The 18,986-nt window shown below is 41.3% G+C and overlaps 2 protein-coding genes across 9 annotated transcripts; one reads left to right on the top strand and one right to left on the bottom strand.

Moving 5' to 3' along the window:
• Positions 1–1,490: 1,490 nt before the first annotated feature.
• Positions 1,491–12,977, bottom strand: miga2 (mitoguardin 2). Of its 2 annotated transcripts, none has more exons than XM_049019386.1 (16): positions 12,620–12,977; positions 10,999–11,236; positions 9,605–9,806; positions 9,404–9,519; positions 9,197–9,317; positions 8,346–8,476; positions 8,073–8,190; positions 7,703–7,809; positions 7,470–7,582; positions 7,307–7,379; positions 6,762–6,848; positions 6,335–6,433; positions 5,959–6,093; positions 5,611–5,664; positions 4,378–4,494; positions 1,491–4,224 (listed from the first exon to the last, which is right to left on the bottom strand). In XM_049019386.1, the coding sequence occupies exons 2-16, from the start codon at positions 11,092–11,094 to the stop codon at positions 4,003–4,005; spliced, it is 1,791 nt and encodes a 596-aa protein (XP_048875343.1). In that variant the 5' UTR covers positions 11,095–11,236; positions 12,620–12,977; the 3' UTR covers positions 1,491–4,002. The 2 variants fall into 2 exon arrangements, with proteins under 2 accessions (XP_048875343.1, XP_048875342.1); XM_049019385.1 differs by having other exon boundaries at positions 12,722–12,977.
• Positions 12,978–13,027: 50 nt separating this feature from the next.
• Positions 13,028–18,017, top strand: st6galnac4 (ST6 (alpha-N-acetyl-neuraminyl-2,3-beta-galactosyl-1,3)-N-acetylgalactosaminide alpha-2,6-sialyltransferase 4). Of its 7 annotated transcripts, none has more exons than XM_049020923.1 (7): positions 13,028–13,078; positions 13,870–13,974; positions 14,355–14,397; positions 14,509–14,652; positions 14,819–15,228; positions 15,466–15,573; positions 16,303–18,017. In XM_049020923.1, exons 3-7 carry the CDS (start codon positions 14,386–14,388, stop codon positions 16,502–16,504), a joined length of 876 nt encoding a protein of 291 aa, XP_048876880.1. In that variant the 5' UTR covers positions 13,028–13,078; positions 13,870–13,974; positions 14,355–14,385; the 3' UTR covers positions 16,505–18,017. The 7 variants fall into 7 exon arrangements, with proteins under 7 accessions (XP_048876880.1, XP_048876882.1, XP_048876884.1 ...); XM_049020925.1 differs by having other exon boundaries at positions 13,053–13,078; positions 13,926–13,974; XM_049020927.1 differs by lacking the exon at positions 13,028–13,078 and adding an exon at positions 13,171–13,816 and having other exon boundaries at positions 13,926–13,974; positions 14,512–14,652.
• The last annotated feature ends 969 nt before the right edge of the window (positions 18,018–18,986 follow it).

Below are 18,986 nucleotides of genomic sequence, written 5' to 3'. Positions count from 1 at the left end.
ACCATTCACAGCCAAGGAAGCCGCCAAATGAGGCGGGGCCAGTCATCCAAACGCAATTATACAGTTTCCTACAGTCCATTGAACAAATAACAAATGTTCTGTTCATAGTATCACCCTTAAGGCATTCTAGGCTTTGTATGATTTGGTGTGGGTAAGGCCTCTTTAATGAACTTGCTCTTGGCTGCTTAATGCCTCACATTGCTGTAGTTTAAGCTGCACTTTTCCCTTTTTTTTTTTTTATTAAGAGGACAATCCAAGAATCCTGACTTAAATGTCTACTCCAAGAAAAGCTGCCTGGTCCTCAGCTGGTTTATTAGAAGATCAGACGACAGTAGCAGTGTATTTTAGGACCTGTACCGAGTCAGTACAGCCCACAACTTTGATTTTTGAACTTGAACCAGATTAAAATGGACACCAACATTGTGTAATTTAAATTGAGAGAAGTTACTGATAGCCTGCCCATTTAGGACTGCATGACTCTGACAAGGAAATACATCAACCCAACCCAACCAAACCCAACCCAGTCCATCTACTAGGTGACTCACCAAGTGACAACTTGCTTGCTTCCACATTTCCCTCCTCTACCACACTTGGCTTTTTCTTTTTCTGAATGTCCATAAATACAATATATCTTCTGATATGGGATTTTTGGATACACTTAATATATTGTATTCCCAGCCATAGTTAGTGCATTTAAGGCTTTATTAATGGCTGTTGTAGGGTACAGCCACACTGAGTAGTCTTGGAACGCTCTGGAACACAGAGCAACTTGTTAACACACATCCCCCCCCCCCCGTACCCCCATGAAAGACGCTACACTATGTTCAATGGCATTCTCGGGTGACCTCGAAATAGTCCTTGGAGTACAATGAAACTGGCCTACAGACTAATTTGCTACTACACGCAGGCGGATCAATAAGCAGTCTGCCTGTCTTCTGATCTGATAATACATTCCTTACATGGATTTCACTCAGATGTATCTTTCTCAGCATAGGAAGAATACACTGTTTAACTAGCCCCATACACATATACACTTTTTAAAGCAATTTCCCAGGAATGTTGGGTTCTTCAGAGGTTATTCTGCCCCCCCCCCCTTCCCTGACCCAGCTTGCAAAATTCTTGATAGGTTGCTGCCACTGCAATCTTAGCCAGAATTTCTACAGACATTTCATATGTGCAGCAATATAGCAGAAAGGTTTTGTTTATAAACAAGGGTGAAATGCTCATTTACTATTTTCCACTGATAGCTTAGCATTCAGCCAATAAAATGAAGTATTTTACATACAAGCAAGTTTCTTACTGTTAACAGGTCAACCCATCCAGCTCAGATTCCTGGAGCTTTATCATAACAGACTTGCACTCTGTCCTTTACAGTGTGGAAGGCATTTAGGATCTTGAATGTGCCATGTGGATATTATCTAGTTGATGTCCACTTTCTAGATTTGGCAGGTTGTTACACAAAAAAAATCCATTATGTTCAAACAAACAAATTACAACTGCAGGTAGTTTATTTACACTTACTATACACTTTGATTTCCAATGACAGCTGCACATATATGCATGAAACATAATGTTGCAACTTCCCATTTGATAGAAATATGTAACTTTTATTTTACTATACGAGGATGTCTGAATAAAGCAGAGGATTAAAACCATTTCTGGTTCCAGTCTTCACGTAGTTCACTAAAATGAGGGTGAAACAAACACAAAACGTAAAATAAATTCACATTGGCTTGGAAAAGGCAAAAAGATACCATTTACTGTGAAAATATCAATATTTACGGCTTGACATGATGGTAACTACTTTTGCTGGTTTTGTAGAGCATTATAACACAACATGACAAACGCATTGGGGAGCCCTTCGCCCATCATATCCCCCACTCCAGGGATGACCTCTGTATCGCAGACTGGAAGAGGCACCACAGTTCATCTTCAATCATTGCAATCCCCCTCTTTGCAGAACACAAGAAATTAATCAGTGTAAATTCCCCCACTGTTGTGCAAAGAAACATTTATCCTCATTGTTTCCATTCCTATTAAAGGTGTTACTTTATATAAGGTTACATCTATTAAGGCGTGTCTTTTTAATGGACACTTCATTAAATGACATCTGTAAATTCCTGTACATAAACTATCACATAACTTATCATATAGCCTTTCTACATTCAGTGGGACTAAAATATCGATGTGAGCAACAATATCTTCTTCCAAAATTCATTACTTTTAAATGACATAATCGTCAGTGACTTTTCCTTTGTATGCACATAGATAGGATGTATGGAGTATGTAATGTGAACGTTAATTACTGAAGTACAGGATAGTCCTGTGCATTGCTAACACTAATATGCTCCAATGATGAGTGACTAACATTGGGTATATCAGAACCCTCATAATGGACTGTACAACAACAGCAGATACTCCTGTCTATGTTCACATGCAAAGAACATCTGGAAATTTAAAACTGGCGATTATACAGACATGGAACTGTTGTCTTACCGAATTCTCCATTAAATACAGTTGAGTTTGTTTAAACCGACTAAAGTAATACTCAGCAATTACAGCAGCATGTGGTATAATGACAATCAGTGATGCTTTAGATTTAGGGAATTTACATTTAAGGCAGGGTGGGGAAAAAGGTGATCTTAGTGTAGCAAAAGAAACAATAAGTAAACAAAAAGTAACACTAGCACAACTCAGAAACCATAAAAAAGAGATTTAAAAAATAGTAAATTATGTTTGGATTCATATTTGTTTTGATATATTGTTTTTCCCTTGCACTTTATAGGTTTTCATGTATTAGAATGCACAGGTGAAATTAAAAGTACAATCTAAAAAGCAAGTGATGAAAATGTATAGAACGCAGGCTTTCCATAAAGGAACCATTCTTTCATTCGCTACTATATGAATGTTCTCTGCATTACATCACTTTCTCCAAATATCAGATTATGCAAAAAAGTACTAAATTTGTTTCACAGAAAATAAATAAGGAAACTTAAGGTTGTTTTGCATACAGTGGCAATAGCGGACAGACAGGAACAGTGGGATGAAGTTATATGAATTGTTAGAGAATTATTCAAGGATGTCTAATTAAACATTTTTTGGGCCTGTAACAAGACCATTTCCAATATTTTGTGCATTGCACATGTTATCATTGGTTTATTGGGGGGGGGGGGGGTTAAAATAAAGCAGTATAGGAAATGGTAAGGGTGCAGAGTTTAACCTCCCTGGTGTACAACGTTGCGAGTTAAACGCACCACGTTGTGTTTTCCCGAAATCAAATTATTCCTGCATCTGGAAGCAGGGTTCCCTGTCATTCTCACGTCAAGTCCGTGAATCGTTTTGTTATGTAAGACGCAGACAGCTACCACACCTTCTCCTCAGACAAGCAAATTTACAGGCACCGCAGTGCACCCCCTTCAGCACAGAGGTAGAGCCCTAAATCATACCTAGCATTACAGGCACCGTGCCCCATGTTGCTTCTACACCAATCTAGTGACAAGTGGGGGTGCGGATGAGGTTAATCTTTGGAATGCCACAACTAAACCACTAGCAACTGCTATCAGTTAAAAATAAATATTGATTTATCTTGAAAGTAGCAGCCTAAAAATATTTCATATCTCCTGGCAGGATTGATCGCCCAGGCCAGAGCGCAGTCTTTTCCTGAAGCTGCACCTTACAGCATTGCCAAGAGCTCTATTCCTCACCCAGGATCGCATTTCTGCTCTGATACTTATTACCACTGGAATAAGCAAGGTCAACCTCCCGCAATTTCACTGTATACCACCTTCAAACATTCAAAACAGTGCATTTCTACTTGGCCAACAGAGGATGACAGACCCTTTGCTCCGACCCTTTCTTGTACCCTTCTCACAGTGAGGATTGGGGCTACAGGAGTGTTAAAACATATTGGATTATCTTCAGCACAACACAAAAGTCATTAAAACAATTATGAAAGATGTCATTAGGTGGAATTACAGGGAATAAGGGCACCATTGATCTGCCCTAGAGGTCCAGCGTAGGCCCTGGGCTGGGCTCCGAGGGCCCTGGCGGCGCCAACGGCAGCGAACCATTGGGTTCTATAAGGTTGCTGATGCCAAGGTATCCCAACAGGATGTCACTCCTCCGGTGGGAGAGACTCAGAATGTCATCGGCGAGCGACTCGACCGTGGTGAATCGAACCTTGTCATGGTCAAACATGTCTTTCAGGTACTGCACTATTTGTTGCTACGGAAAGAAGAGTTGCAAAAAAAAAAATAAAAAATTAGGAGTCCATAGAGGAATAGCCTGTTCATGCATTCATTGTAGCTGGAGAGAACTTACTGTGCAATGGACAGCAGCCAATCGGATACGTTTATTCATTTAAAATGTGATTCTCACCTTGAAGATGGTGCAAACCTCACTTAGGTGCTGTTTAGGTCCCAGGAAGCCAAAGGCCAGAACGGGACTGACGTGCTCAGAAATGGAGTAGAAGTGAGAGATGAAGCCATCTGGCACCTGCAAGGCCCGAGACCCAGCACTCAACTCCAGACAGTAAACAAAGTGCTGTTACTAACACCTTATTATAATCACATTACTTTGGGCGGTAATGAGTAATGTAACGAATTACCTTTTCAAATTAAAATAACTCACTTAAAAGGAACTCAAGTTTAAATGGGCTTGTCACTCAACTTTTTTCTTGCGTGAAAAAAAAGAGCTAACGCCTTCTGACCTCTTAGTGGCGCAATGAATGGGTGATATTAGGTGACAATACAACTGTCAATTTTTTTTGTCCGTCTCGTACTACGTCAAAGCAGCAACACAAACAATATAACCACTCCGACAGCACACAGGCACGATGTCTCCGCGATGCCTGAAAATCTACCAGCAAAGCATCTGTGTTGAAGTGGCATCTCTGCTGAATATTGATTCAACATTCCCCTGATGTCTGTGTGATGTATTCCAACAGCAACACGATGTAAATGAGGTCACTAGGCGACATTTAGCCTACTGTTATTATTCCCAATTATCCCATAATATTAAAAGTTATACTATATTATATACGCGCTATAGGATACATTTCTTGTTTAGCCTGCATGTAGGCGAACCGATTAAAACCATATGCCAAAACAATTTCACTGATTTTCATATGTGATCATTTAATTATCGTTAAAATAACTAAATGGGATGCAATCATTTAACGTTCCGATCTTAAATGTACACCTACCCAGAGTGTTGGTTAAGAGAACTGAAGTAACGCAAAAGTTAATTTTCCCTAGTGACTAATTACCTTTATATGCAGAGTCATGGCAGCCAATATTTATTTTGAGCAACATGCTTTCAGATATAATTATAATTCTTATAACATGGTATATTTTTGTATGAAATACATACTTTTAGAAAGCCAAAGTGCTTTTTCATAGCTGTATTACCTATATAGTTAAACGTAGCAATTTGCATGCTCTTTCATAGACACGATTTCCATAGTAATTGTATAAAATCTTACCAAAACTAACAAGAAACCCCATTTTTTGTCTAAACAAATGTTTTACACTTGAAAGCCGCTGTGACGAATGTAAGGCTAATTTTAAAATGGAGTATATTGAAAGTGATTTCTCATTTTCATAATCTTACCATCAGAAGGCGTCTTTTTGCCTTCAGAACGGACCAGCAAGCAGTTGCTAATGCCTGTAAGAGGAACAGATGGACATAATGGGCTTGACAATATGTTCATCAGCTTGTAGGTTTTAAATAAAAGCAAGGCATGAGTTTTTGTTTTTTTTAGGTGCCAGCATAATATGTCATAATACGTCATCTGCTGATCTAGTAAAATACAAGCAGTACTGCCAGACACAATTTATCAGCTTAATTTCATTAATATAGTTCTCTGGGTTGAGATAACAGTCAGGCCTAAATTAAGAGACCAATAATGATTTGCCTGCGTTAGGACAAGTGGTCACCAGTAGGGGGAGCTCCCTTTACCGTTTCCTTGAAGCTGTCAGAGAGCCAGCGGTTTCTGAGGACAGCCACCACAGAGGAGGGGGGGCTCTCCAGGTCTTCGAAAGCATCCATGAGGATGAAGTCCAGCACGATGTCAAAGAAGTTCATACACACCACCTTAGGAGGGTACAAGCCACATCTCCAAAACCCAACAGCTGTAGGACTGACTACAAGCAGCCACATGACAGTGGCAAGTATCAGACAGACAGGGATTGTCTACACAATCAAATTAAATATCACGTTATTCATATGCAGGTTTCCACAACCCTGCATTTCTTGATCACACGCAATTCAGAAGCGGAATACATGTTGACAAAGTTTACAGAGATGGACACGACAGGATGAGAGAAGGACCCACCCCTCGGCCCTCCAGCTCCATCTTTGTGGTCGACCAAGTCTCTATGCGTTCGGTGTAATGAAGCATCTCTTCATAGCTCTCCAAAAATGCCTTAGGACTCTGTAAAGAGGAAGCCGATGAGGAATCATCCACACAAAACAAGCAGCAAAGCAGGTAGTGAAAAGACAAAAGCAAACTGTTCATACAGACATACTGACAGAGCATCATTCACAGGCTCACTAGTGCACAGGGTGGGGAACTGGGGAAGGCGGCAGCAGTGTGTAATACTCTGGCTTTACTGGTCATACTCATGAGGCCTGTGACGATGGGATGTGTAATTCTCCGACCTTATTGGCCTTACACATCAAGCCCTTAACCATGTGACGTTTAATACATTGACCTAACAGTTCATATACATTAGGCCTGTGACCATGTGCAATTCTCTGACCTTGTTGGCCTTACACATCAGGCCTGTGATCATGTGCTTCCCTGTATCGCTGAAGAAAATCCGATGAGTTTCATCTATCAGCAGCACCTGTACAAATACCATGCAAATTACTGACATGCGAATTCTCCCCCTTAGAAAGGGGCATAAAACACACAAGCGAATGGACTGAATTTCACCGTGAAGTGTAATATTCCTTAAATTATGAATTAAAATTAGTTTGTCAGAATTCTTATAAGTCTAATCTTGCATAAGACAAAAGGTTCCTTCAAGGTAAGTTAGGAATCCGTTACATGTAGTACACATTTACATAATCTTCCATAGTAACAATAATCATGATTATTTATTGTTTTGTTACTATTAACAAAAACATTTTTATTATTATTGTGAAATACCAAATTTGTAAGAATGACAAACTGCCAAACATTCCACATCGCAGCTTTATTATTTGTCAGGAAGGCAAGGGATCCCAGGGCCTCCGCACCAGCCAGTTTCAGGGTGCATCCCCGTGGCGCCCCCCCCCCCCCCCCCACTGCGGGCCTACACACCTGAAATGCCTGTCGCACACAGTGTAGCTTCGCCAGGAAGTCCTGGTCGCTGTAGCATTCCAGCATCTCCGTCCTGCAAGCCAGCCAAGCAGAGACATGGTGAATCTGCCCTTCACCCAGCGGCGTGGTGGCCACATAAAGACAGTGAGGGGTCTTCAGCTACCTGAGTGTCCTACATTCCACACTCCCCGCCTTCACCAGACACAGAGCTTCCTCATACAAGGCTGCCGGCTTTAGGGGCTGGTACACCCCCTCCAAGGGAAACGAATCGAAGAGCTAAACAGACGGACAAGAGAAGTAGAACACGAGTTAAAGGTCCATAACAAGCTGGAAGAAAACAGTAGTGTTTCCAGACTGCATTCAATGGCAGAAACTTCCGGTTTTCAAAACGCGAACCTCGGCTGCAGAGAAGAAGGAGTCGTCGGAGGTAACGGTCGTGGCGTCGTCCTCCCTCAGCCGCTCAGAGCTGCCCACGTTGGGCAGGATGAGGGTACCTTCACTCTCTGAGGGAAAGACACGAAGGCGTGAGCTGGGGGGCTGCAGGCTCTGCACAAAGCCAGCCGTGTTCAGGCAGCGACATGAAGGCAGCGAATCAGGAGCGTCACACACTGCATCCACCCGGTATTACAGCTGCACCATTCTCTGCATTATCTGAAGTCACATGACCTGCAGTCCTGTGATTCTTCCACATCGGCGCTTGGGTTCCATCTCGGCCATGTGGACCGGGCTGCCTTCCCCCATCCCCCTGGGTGTTACCGCGACTTACCGAAGTCTGCCAGCAAGCTGTCGGGGGGGATGGTGGTGCCAAACTCCTCTTGGAGGTGGTAGGCTCGGTGTAGAAGGGTCTCCAGCTTTTCAGCAAAGACCTTGTTTCGTGACTCCACCTGTCACTCATGTCAAGCATTTTCCATATTACATTTTATTATTATTATAATAAATGTTTACATTTCCTTCCTTGTCAAAGATCAAATTTACACCGAGATGTCCTGGTATGTCTGAAAGTGTGGAATGGGGGCGGAGCTGAGGGGCGGAAACGCACCATTGGCTCCTCCAGAGGGCCCGCCCCCTGGCAGGCAAGGCTGCTACTGGCTGGTGTGTTTGACTGACTGCGTTGACGGATGTTCAGAGCCCGTTCCCACTTCTGCAGCGCTTCCTCAAATAGCTCCATCCCTAGAAGGCAAAAGGAATGCTTAATCATACCTTTTTCCAGGATCCAAGATCTTTCACACTCCTCAGTCCCACAACTAAACAAACATCGTGACATTTACCAAAATATAAACCCAAAAAAAAAACTAAATTATAGCTGTGGGGAAAAAATAAGAGACCACTATAAACAAATCAGCATTTTTGAATCCGGGTTTAATCCGGGTTCTGAGGGCAGAAGGTTACACTGATCAGCAGGCTGCTTCCAGGCTCAAAGTTTCTAAGACAGCAGTACACAAGAACAAGGTGAAGCAGGAGACACTGGGAATGACCAGAAACCAGCCAGGTAGAGGGCAGAAGCAACTTTCTAATGCTAGAGATGACCGGTAACTTCTGACAGTTTCTCATGAGTCAGAGGATGACAACAAGTGACCTTCAAAAGGAATGGGAAACATTAAGTGCAGGTGAGAGGTGCACTGCTAGGACAGTTTGTATCAGGCTGCCAGAAGCAGGACTGAAGTCTCATGAAGTAAGGAAGAAACCCTTCATCAATGAGAAACAGAGAAGAACCAGACTGCAGTTCACCCATAAATTGAGAAATGAGTGAAACATAAAATTGTGCTGTGGTCTTAATTTTTCCACAGCTGTAGATTCACAGTAATAAATGGTCTGAACTGCTGGAGATGGAGTCAAACTTAATGAAGGCAAAAGGGTCACGAAGGGACTACAGCAGTCATGGAGAATCACCCATGATGTAGAGGTTCTCCGCGTTGGAATCGTCCACTGCGCCAGACTCCTCCTCCACCGGCTCCGTCTCCCAGGGGGGCTGCTGATTGGCTAGCTGGTTCGGGGAGGTGGGAACCCGCACCTGTAACGCAAAAGCTTGTTGAAGAGACTCGGGATGGGGTGCAGTCATCCACTGGGTTTATGAGAGAAGGAAGAAGAGAGATGAACCGAAGCGAGGCTGTGTGAGGAGCTGGAGCGTTTGCTGGGGGCGATGGACGAGATTCCACTCATGGTGTCATTGCTCCTGCTGCTGGGGCTCATCATCTGCCTCCCGGAGAGCGGACCTGACGAAAGGGCAGGAAAGCCAGGCGTCAGCACTGCAGCGCTCTCACCATCCAACGCCGAGGCACATGGGTCTTTGCTGGTCACCTCGCTTCAGAGACAGTGGCCTCCCCAATCTCAGCAAGGCCTCCGGTGCTTTTTGGTCCTCCTGGGCCCCCGTCACCTGCTTTTTCTTTCGGCCACGCCTCTTCAGGTGGTGGGCGGTGAGGGCCAGCGCCACACTCCCCAGGGCGGTGGCGAACAGAACTTTCTTCAGGCTGGGTGAAAGCCGCAGCTGAGAGAAAATGGACTGTGGGGGAGCAAAAGAAAACATTTCAGGTGGGCGCGGTAACATGACGACATGGAAGTGCTGTTTGGGGGCAGTGAGCTTGAACAGCAAAGATTCATGCATTTTAATCAAAACAGTAACTTTCTAGCTCATTACACAAAACAGAAGAAAGTTAAATCTTAAGAACAAATATTTATGCACCACCAATAACTGGACCAGCAGCAGTAACTGAAACCAAAAATTTGCTATAATTCCACATCAGTCTTTCACATCACAGGAGGAATGTGAGCCCTCTCTTCATTGCAGAGCTGATTTAATTCATACACGCTGATCCAGCATTAACTGCCTGCTTCACATCTTAGTACGGCATCTTTCTTGTGTTCAGAAGGTTGACTAGACCCCTCCCAAAGGCCAGCATTCACAAGCGGTCTTTTTAGATTGTTGGCGAGTTGCTGAAGGCAAACAATCTACTTAAGAACTTTCTGGTACAGAACAGAATTCATTGTTCATTCAATAATGGAATTTCTTCCATGTCCTGAGACAACAGGTTGCACTTCCAGTACCACCTTCAACTGTTGGTTTGTTGCTACCTTGAAATGATGCATTTGCTTTACTCCAGAATTAAATGTTCCGATCTTGACTCATCTGCATATAGATCATCCCGAAAGATCCAGGTGTCTTCTTGCATACTTCTGATGGACATCAAAGTTCATCTTGCTTAGCAGTGTTCACAACTGTGCTATTCTCCCCAGAATTCCATTTACATCATTTCACTCATATTGAACACTGACCCCAGTGGAGGTTAGAGAGACCAGCAGTCCTACAGATCTTTTTGACTTCATACAACTGTTGTTGCACCCTTAGAGAAATAGTAGCAATCCAGCCATTACCAGAAAACTCACTGTAGTCTGGTGAAGCCCCCCCGAGTCTTACAATAGACTAACATTTTCCTGACTGATATACTCCAACAACTTTTTCCCCCCAATCACCTCTTCTGTAATTATTTTTTTGTAGAAGCTTTAAGGTGAGTTATGCACTCTGACGGTGATTAATATGAGCGAGGCTTAGAATCAACGGGGCTACCAGTGTCCAATCAGCTGAATCTATCAATTAAATCTGGTTAATTAATTCATTTAGTGACTAAAGGAGGTAAGACAAGAAATGAGTCTAGACAAACACCCACAGAAAGTGCACAGATTATATGGTAATGTACCTGTCCAAAGGAGGAGTACAAAAAGACAGGTATCTCTGCCACAGTCATGGCCAAGGCCTGGATGATGGACACGCCCTCCGTTCTTCTCATAGACATGGCAGCTTGGCGGCTTCCACGACCAAGAAGCCCTCACTCACATGGATACCATGCCGATTCTGGGGACGGGGGACTGGGCAACTGGGTCAAAGCTGCGCCCACAGGTAATATATCCTCATCACCACCTCATGACTCCAATGGCCTGTCACAAACCAAAACACACACACACACACACACATTAGGAATCTAACAGATTGCAGTACTGTATTTATCAGATAACAGAGAATTCATCAGCACTTAAAAGCAGTGTGTTCTTATACAAAAAAATAAATTAATGGACCTCAATACATCAGCAGCTTCCCATCACATTTACTCCAATTGGAATGTAATGAGACAATAATCAATGTTGTGTTTGGTTTGCTACCATAACATCACAGACTATAGTTGGCAGCGGAACAGAATACCATGTATTATGTATTACGGCATCATCTATATTTTTGGCATCTTATCGTTTCAGAGCATCCAGCAATCAAAACAAACTGAAGGCTGTTCTTGGGGAAGGGTGGACCCTTGTAATGGAAGTACAACAACTGGGCGTTATTGTTAAGCAAAGAATGAGCAGAGAAATATTTGTTGAAACCATTAGAATACATGCAGTACCACAACACAAATGCTGACATATCCTGGTGGCAGTCCATTGTACATATTGCATAGAAAGGACCACATGAGGAAAGGTTACAATTATCAACTTCAAAGGGGAATTTTTCCTTTTCTACAGCAAACACCACTTGTTCTTTGCTGTAAAGGTCTGGCTAAGATTTTACTTATTTATACGATGGACAACAGATGAAAGGTGAATATACTTGTTAGCAGTAGGAAGTAGGAAGAAAGCAGTGGGCATTCTTCTTAAAGAGATAAGTTGTTTTACAAAAGGGAGAATTAAAATGTGTCATTACTACAAATATGAGCACCGTTTTTAAAATCTATACAAGATAAAAATTGTGAAATGGCATCGTCTTAGTTAAAAGAAACACAACACATTGTACTTCAGTGTTGGACCAACGTGTCTGCAGGTGGCAGCCCAGCCATGTGCCCTATTCTAAATATTATTTATAATAATAAAATATTTACGACAAGATACGTACAAAAAACACAAATAGAAAGACACAAATAAATGCACATACATTCTGCGATGGATGACTGTCAGTTAGCGATACTTTCCCTAAACTATTACAGCTTTCTGTCAGTCAGATGGGCAGCAGGCGGACGTGGCCACACGATGCGAATAATTAGCCAGTATCACCTTCACAGCGCGACTTGACAGGGTTTCAAACACGGTCATGCACACCTTAGTGAGAACAATCATCTAGTATTACAAACAGCTCAGCTAGTTCTACTATTTTAGCAATGCAATAACCATCACGAACATTTCTGGGATCTTCCCAAAAACAAGACAACCACATACATATTCTAGGGGTGTCACGTTTTATTAAACTACTAATGATTTACTTTTAAGTAGTCGCCGGCGAGAAATTGAACATACAGATATCATTCAAGTCTTCTCATTCCTTAACTAGATACATACCAGAATTGTCACAGGTGCCTTCCAATAGTATTTAAAATACTGACATATAAAAGGCTTCATACAAGCCGAGACTATTTATAAATCTCTTTATTAACCACTCACCCGTACGCAGTTTGGTCATCAGGTAAAGAAGGACATTTCACCTATATGTCACACACTACCATGATTTTCTTCATCGGGCCAGGTAAATTTTATATTGACGTTACTGTAGACCAATAATTGTTAAGAATGTTGTAAACGAAGAATTGCAATTGCCCAATCATACTTTAAAACGAAAAACCGAAATTGATTATCCAATTAGATCACAGACAGTCTCAAGTCATCATAGGTTGCATGTGTCCCAGCTATCAATAATTAAACTCTATGGTTGGGTAAAGCGGAAGCATACGATCTACGGCACTTGCTTCCGATGAAGCGCTGAATCCTGGGTAGCGGAGTGCAAACGGCCGGATGTATACGGTAAGCTGCTGTATGCCAATCGTAAAAAAATACTTTCATTTTCCGGTTTTAATCGGTCTTCATTTCCGACATTTTTTCTACTGAAATATAAGGCAATGATTATCAGTATCTATGTTGAAGGTTCAGTTTGTTTTATATTGGGCAATAAAATGCGTATAGTCATTATCAGTAAAAAAAAATCGGTGTTGCTTATTCGATCAACTATAGAACCATAATAACAATTATAATCCCCTAAATCTAAAAGGCAGCTTTATTATATATCTCCTTCATGTAATTTTTAACTCTCACTTTTGTAGTTACAGAATTTTCATTTAACGACATTGCTAGCTCATTTACGGCTCCACTGTGTTCCCGTAGTAAAACCGTTTACACCACATCTTCTTTTAGGTATTTTGCTCATTTGTTAGTCAATAACAGTAACACATAATCAGTCAGTAATAAAAACGAACAAAATGTATCACCTATTTTATTATCACAACCTTTACTAATATGCATCTTTTATAGTGAGTGTTTATTGGAGGCCAGTACTGGATAAGGGGATGAAATGTGGACGGTTTCAGGTCGCTGTCATGCTGGTGTAGCTGGTTCAGTTTTACGTAAAATAGGCGGATTCTGGCAGCTTATCTGTCTTCTGTGCCAGTAAGAAAATCACGGAAGTTGAAATATGATAATAGCTTTTTTTGTATTACCTTTGCGACATTAAGGCAAACACTGTTCTGGGGACATATGATCATTACAGTAAGCAGATATCATATTTCAAAATACGTTCAATCTTGTATACCTTTTTGCAGGATTTCCTGTTCACAAGTAATAGCCCGCTTGTTTCATTGCTCTTGTAATAATACAGATGAGGATTCACCTGAGGAAACAGTTTTCTGTTACAACGGGTATTTCAAGTAAGTCTAACGGGTATCGAGTGCAAATGTTTTGGGTTTTATTTATATTAAAACAGGTGAAATGACTTGAACGGATGGGGAGTAAAAGTTTAATTTCGATAAATGTCGTCTGGTTATTACATTAATGAAATCAATAAAATAGAATATCTTGCATGAACGGCATGTAGAACAATCGAATAAATGGAATTTTACATAACTTGTCAATTAATCAGTAACAATGATCAAGTAATGACTGAATGTGCTTGGTTATGTGACAAATATGACTCATTGGAGGCATTTTTCTCTTCATTCTAAATAATAATAGATTCTTTATCTAGTCGATGTAAAAGAATATGTCTTCATCTTTATGAAATACTTTCCTTCATCTTTGACTGGTACAGATGAAACTGGAACAAGATATTCAGGGGAGAAATGAAGTTTCAGGTAATGGGTTTCAGTTTTAAATGTCAAAATTGCTCCTACTGTGCTAAAACCTTTTTTGTATATAATAGATGCGTAGGTGAACACATTCCTAATTCATTATTTTGTCGGCAGAAGATTCCCTGCATCTGTGCGATCATCACAACAGTGCTGTCACTGATTTGGTACATTCACATTACCGGCCTTATTGGAGTCCATGTTACACTGGATAAGAGACTGCATGGCTATATCAGGATCACACCAGTAAAAATGAGCCAGGTAAGGTAAACAAAAGAGATTTTTTTGTTTGTTATAGATCAGCTATTGCCTTGAGCCCCATCTAAAAAGGCCGGACTAGGCAGGTTCTAGAGCAGTTGGGGGCTAAGGGCCTTACTCGAATTGTTTATCGAATACTGGTCCCCACAACATTTATTTCTCACTCCAGTACCTGGATATCCACCCCAAAGAATGTGCATTAGTATCCAGCTCAGGTCAGATGCTGAAGTCCAACATGGGCAAGGAAATCGACCAGGCTGAGTTCGTGATCCGCATGAACAATGCACCTACTGTGGGATATGAACAGGATGTTGGGAGCAGAACTGATCTCCGTGTGGTGTCTCACACCAGTGTACCACTGTTACTCAAGAAGGAGAAGCACTACTTTCAGCAGACTGCAAGTACCATTTATGTTGTATGGGGCCCGGAAAAGAATATGCGTCAAGATGGCAAAGGCAGGATTTTTAACGCTCTCTGGAGAGTGGCTACAAAGTACCCCAACGTTAAGCTGTATGTGATGACCAGGCAGAAGATTCAATATTGTGACAGTGTTTTTCAGAAGGAAACTGGGAAAAACAGGTACATGCTCAGTATGATTAAATGTATGTTTTTAGTATAATGGTAGTTATCTGATGAACACTCACGGGTGTGGCTGATGCCTAAATTGTTTTAATGTCTCAATTTGAACTGTAGGAAAAGCGCAAATGTTTGTACATTCCTTGCCTTTCTTTATAGAAGTAAACATGGCTGCCTTGATTCTAGCAGAAGCGCTGGCTGTATTTGTGTTGTATAGTAAGTACAATTTCTCTTCTGTAGAATGAAGTCTGGGACCTTCCTAAGCACTGGCTTCTTTACCATGGTACTGGCTATGGAAATGTGTGACAGCATTCAAGTTTACGGGATGATCGATGATAATTACTGCAGGTAGGTCTGATGATCGTTTAGGGAAAACTGTGACACGAGTGAAGAAAGAGTTCAGATCTAAGATAAGATAAGATTTTGTTTATTGATCCTAGCAGTAAAATCTCATGCTTGTAGCAGCAAGGTGCAAACAAGCATACTGTAGCGTCAAACAGATCAGGGCTTCACTAGAAAGGGGAATGACAAGGAGACTTCTTTGCTGGGAAGAACATGCTCTTTTATTACACCCCTTATGAGGATTATAACAGGCACCAGTGAACACTGAACTGAACACACCGGGGAAACACAGGGAGGTCAGACACTAAGTGGTAAAAATCACGCAGGGTGGGTAATTTTTACAATATCGGACCGGGTTTACGAAAGACACAGGCATACACACACACGACAATAGGAGAGTGGAACAAGTATTAACAGTAACACAACAAGGGGCTATTTAGAATTAGTCATGGGGCATGCTGGGGCATGCTGGGACATGCTGGGGCATGCTGGGACATGCTGGGGCATGCTGGGACATGCTGGGACATGCACACCTCATCGGCGCTACATATAGGACAAATCAAGACTTTACACTGGTGTAAAGTGAAAGTACAGTCGTGCTGCTACATTTACCAAAAGTGGCAATGCAATACAACATTTATAGTACAATGTCCAAAACAAAGTGTGATTAAAAAAAAATAAGTGAATAGTATAAATCACTTAATTTGTGTATGTGAGCCATGTGTGCGTTTGCAGCAAGGCGAACCACACGGTGGCGCCATACCACTACTATGAAAAGTACCCTGCCAATGAGTGCTCAATCTACCGCATCCACGAGAGGGCGCACCGCGGTGGTCACCGCTACATCACCGAAAAGACCATCTACGGCAGGTGGGCCTCACAGAGAAAGATCCGGTTCAAACATCCATCATGGACAGAGCTGGAAAAGCTGGAGTGAGTCCCTATATACGGAGTTCCTATGCAGGATGGAAAAGTACGGAATCTGATTTTGGTGTTTTCCAACTCTGGATAAGTATGGAAAAAGGAAAGTATCGAAGTATTTCTGTTTCTGGAGTATTGCAAAGAATTGGCCTACTGTATATTTCTAAAAATTTTTTTAAATGTTTTTGATACAATCAAACAATATGACCTGGTTGTCATCGGCCAAATTGCACAGGGAAAACACGGACAGGTGTGTCTGTGTGCTGGGTGCTTGATTAATCTCGAGAAATACTGTTGTAGGATATCTCGCAATTTGCAATGCTCACGTTGGACTTGCCATTGTCAAATGCTTTAACTTGTTAACTAAGCATCCCGAATGTAAACGGAAAGCAAAATGCAGAGTTGTTTGGAACACGGGTGGGTTTTTAGCCACGTGGCGGGCAGAAGCGATGCAGTCTAGTTGCAGCCAGTGTTGGACCCTGGTAATGAGAAAAATTGTCTAGAGCAGCATCTTCTGAAGGGGCACCTACTTTGCAAATCACCGGCACCAAATGGGACGTATGTAGGAACCCTGTGTATGTGCAGTCTTTTCGGTCTCTGCGCTTCGACAAAAGGATGTTCCTTGGATGGCTATTTATGAAAACAACTGTATGATTTTGACCACAGGGATTTCCAAACTCCATCCTCACTCTGGTCATTTTACTCCTTCTGTTGTATTTATTTGATTTATATAAAAAGAGACAACCAGTTTGAAAAGTGAGGTGTGTTTTCCAGAAACTGGAGGGAAAGTTTACAAAAAAATTATAGGCATCACCTGACAACTAGTTTCTTATATCTAGAGGGTATGATGTATTATGATGTATTAAAAAACATCCATGGATAGATAAATTGTTGTAAATATTTCCAGTGTTTTTTGACAGTAATGTAGCAACAGTTTTTTTGTGTGTTTAACCCTTTTTGTTGTTTTGGAGATACTTTCAATATAGAATAGCATTGCAAGAATGTATCAGTCATGCTTACAGACTGAAATTTGTTAGTTTATTTTATGGGTAGTAGCTCAGTGGGTAGCCCTGTAGCCTCAGACCTCCAGAGCTGGGAATTGAGATGATGCATGTTTTCCCAGTGTCCATTTGCTCAGGGTTTTCTGTTTTCTCCGAAATCCAAAGACATACAGGCAGTAAACTGCCATCTCTAAATTGTCTGTGTGTGTGTATGTGTGGATTAGGTTTATATTACATTGTGGGGACCCAAGTGTCCCCCCACAAAGTGATAAAAGCCTGTTGTATGGACAGTTTTTCAGGTCCCCACAAATATCTGTGAATGCAATCAAAAAAGTAAAAATGCCAAATTCCTGTATTTTCGTATTTTGTTTGGTTACTTATGGTTAAGGGTAGCCAATGGAGAGATAAATGGAGAGTCCCCACAAAGATATGACTACAGGTATATGTGTGTGTGTGTGTGTGTGTGTGTGTGTGTGTGTGTGTGTGTGTGTGTGTGTGTGTGTGTGTGTGTGTGTGTGTGTGTGTGTGTGTGTGTGTGTGCGCACGCGATGGATTAGTATATCACCCAGGGTATCCTCTGTTAACTGGTGGGTTCCATGTCTGATAAACATATGTCAATTGAATTTATTTTGACATATAAAGTTACTACTAGATGCACATTGGTTTTAGGTTGCTGTTTAAGTATAACACTGCATTAGTGGCTCATTCTTTGCTATATTACATTTACTTTCAGTAGCCATCTACCAGAAAAGGTTTTTGATGGTTATATGCTGTTCTGAAATAGCAGGAAATTCCCTGAGAAGGAGCTAGAAGCAGCTGTGCAGTTTTAATGGTGATTGTAGGCACAGCTGGTATGACCTTTATCTATATTACATAATTACCTCTCATTCACGCAGACATGCGCTGAATTATTTGAAAAGAACCACAGTAGAAACAAAACATTTTTGTTGATTTTTTTTTTGTTGTTGCTGTATTTATTGTATTATGGTGTTTAAATTCAGTGTCAAGATCAGATGGTTGTATCAGTGTAGATATGATTCTTTGTCACCTATCTGTTGCTGCTGTTTCTGTTTTTGTCTGATGCAAATGAGAATCATTTTTAGTGAATTCTTGTACATTGCAGTTTGGGTAAAATAGAAAAAGTTTAAAAAACAGATTTAAAGGTAATGTACGAAATGTTAGAAAAATGATGATGCATTAACTTGTGACTGGAAAAAATGTATTCAGGGCTGAAATAATATAATTTAATAATAGTCCTGTATATTAGTATACAGTATTACTGTATATTGTCTGCCTCCCCCCCCCCCCTCCCGTGTAGCTTGGCCAGTTTCAAAAGGAAGTTCCATATGTAAAAAGTGTATTTACATTTTGTTATTAGTCTGTTTGATACTATCCTGTTAATGTGGGTAGAAACATAATATACAGCTGTGGAAAAAACTGAGAGACCACAGCACAGTTTTATGTTTCACTTATTTCTCAATTTATGGGTGTGTGCCT

The sequence above is a fragment of the Brienomyrus brachyistius genome, chromosome 7 (genome assembly GCF_023856365.1).
Source record: "Brienomyrus brachyistius isolate T26 chromosome 7, BBRACH_0.4, whole genome shotgun sequence".
In the NCBI taxonomy this organism is placed as follows: domain Eukaryota; kingdom Metazoa; phylum Chordata; class Actinopteri; order Osteoglossiformes; family Mormyridae; genus Brienomyrus; species Brienomyrus brachyistius.
Note: the sequence above shows the minus strand (reverse complement) of the source record. Positions and strands in the feature narration are given on the sequence as shown.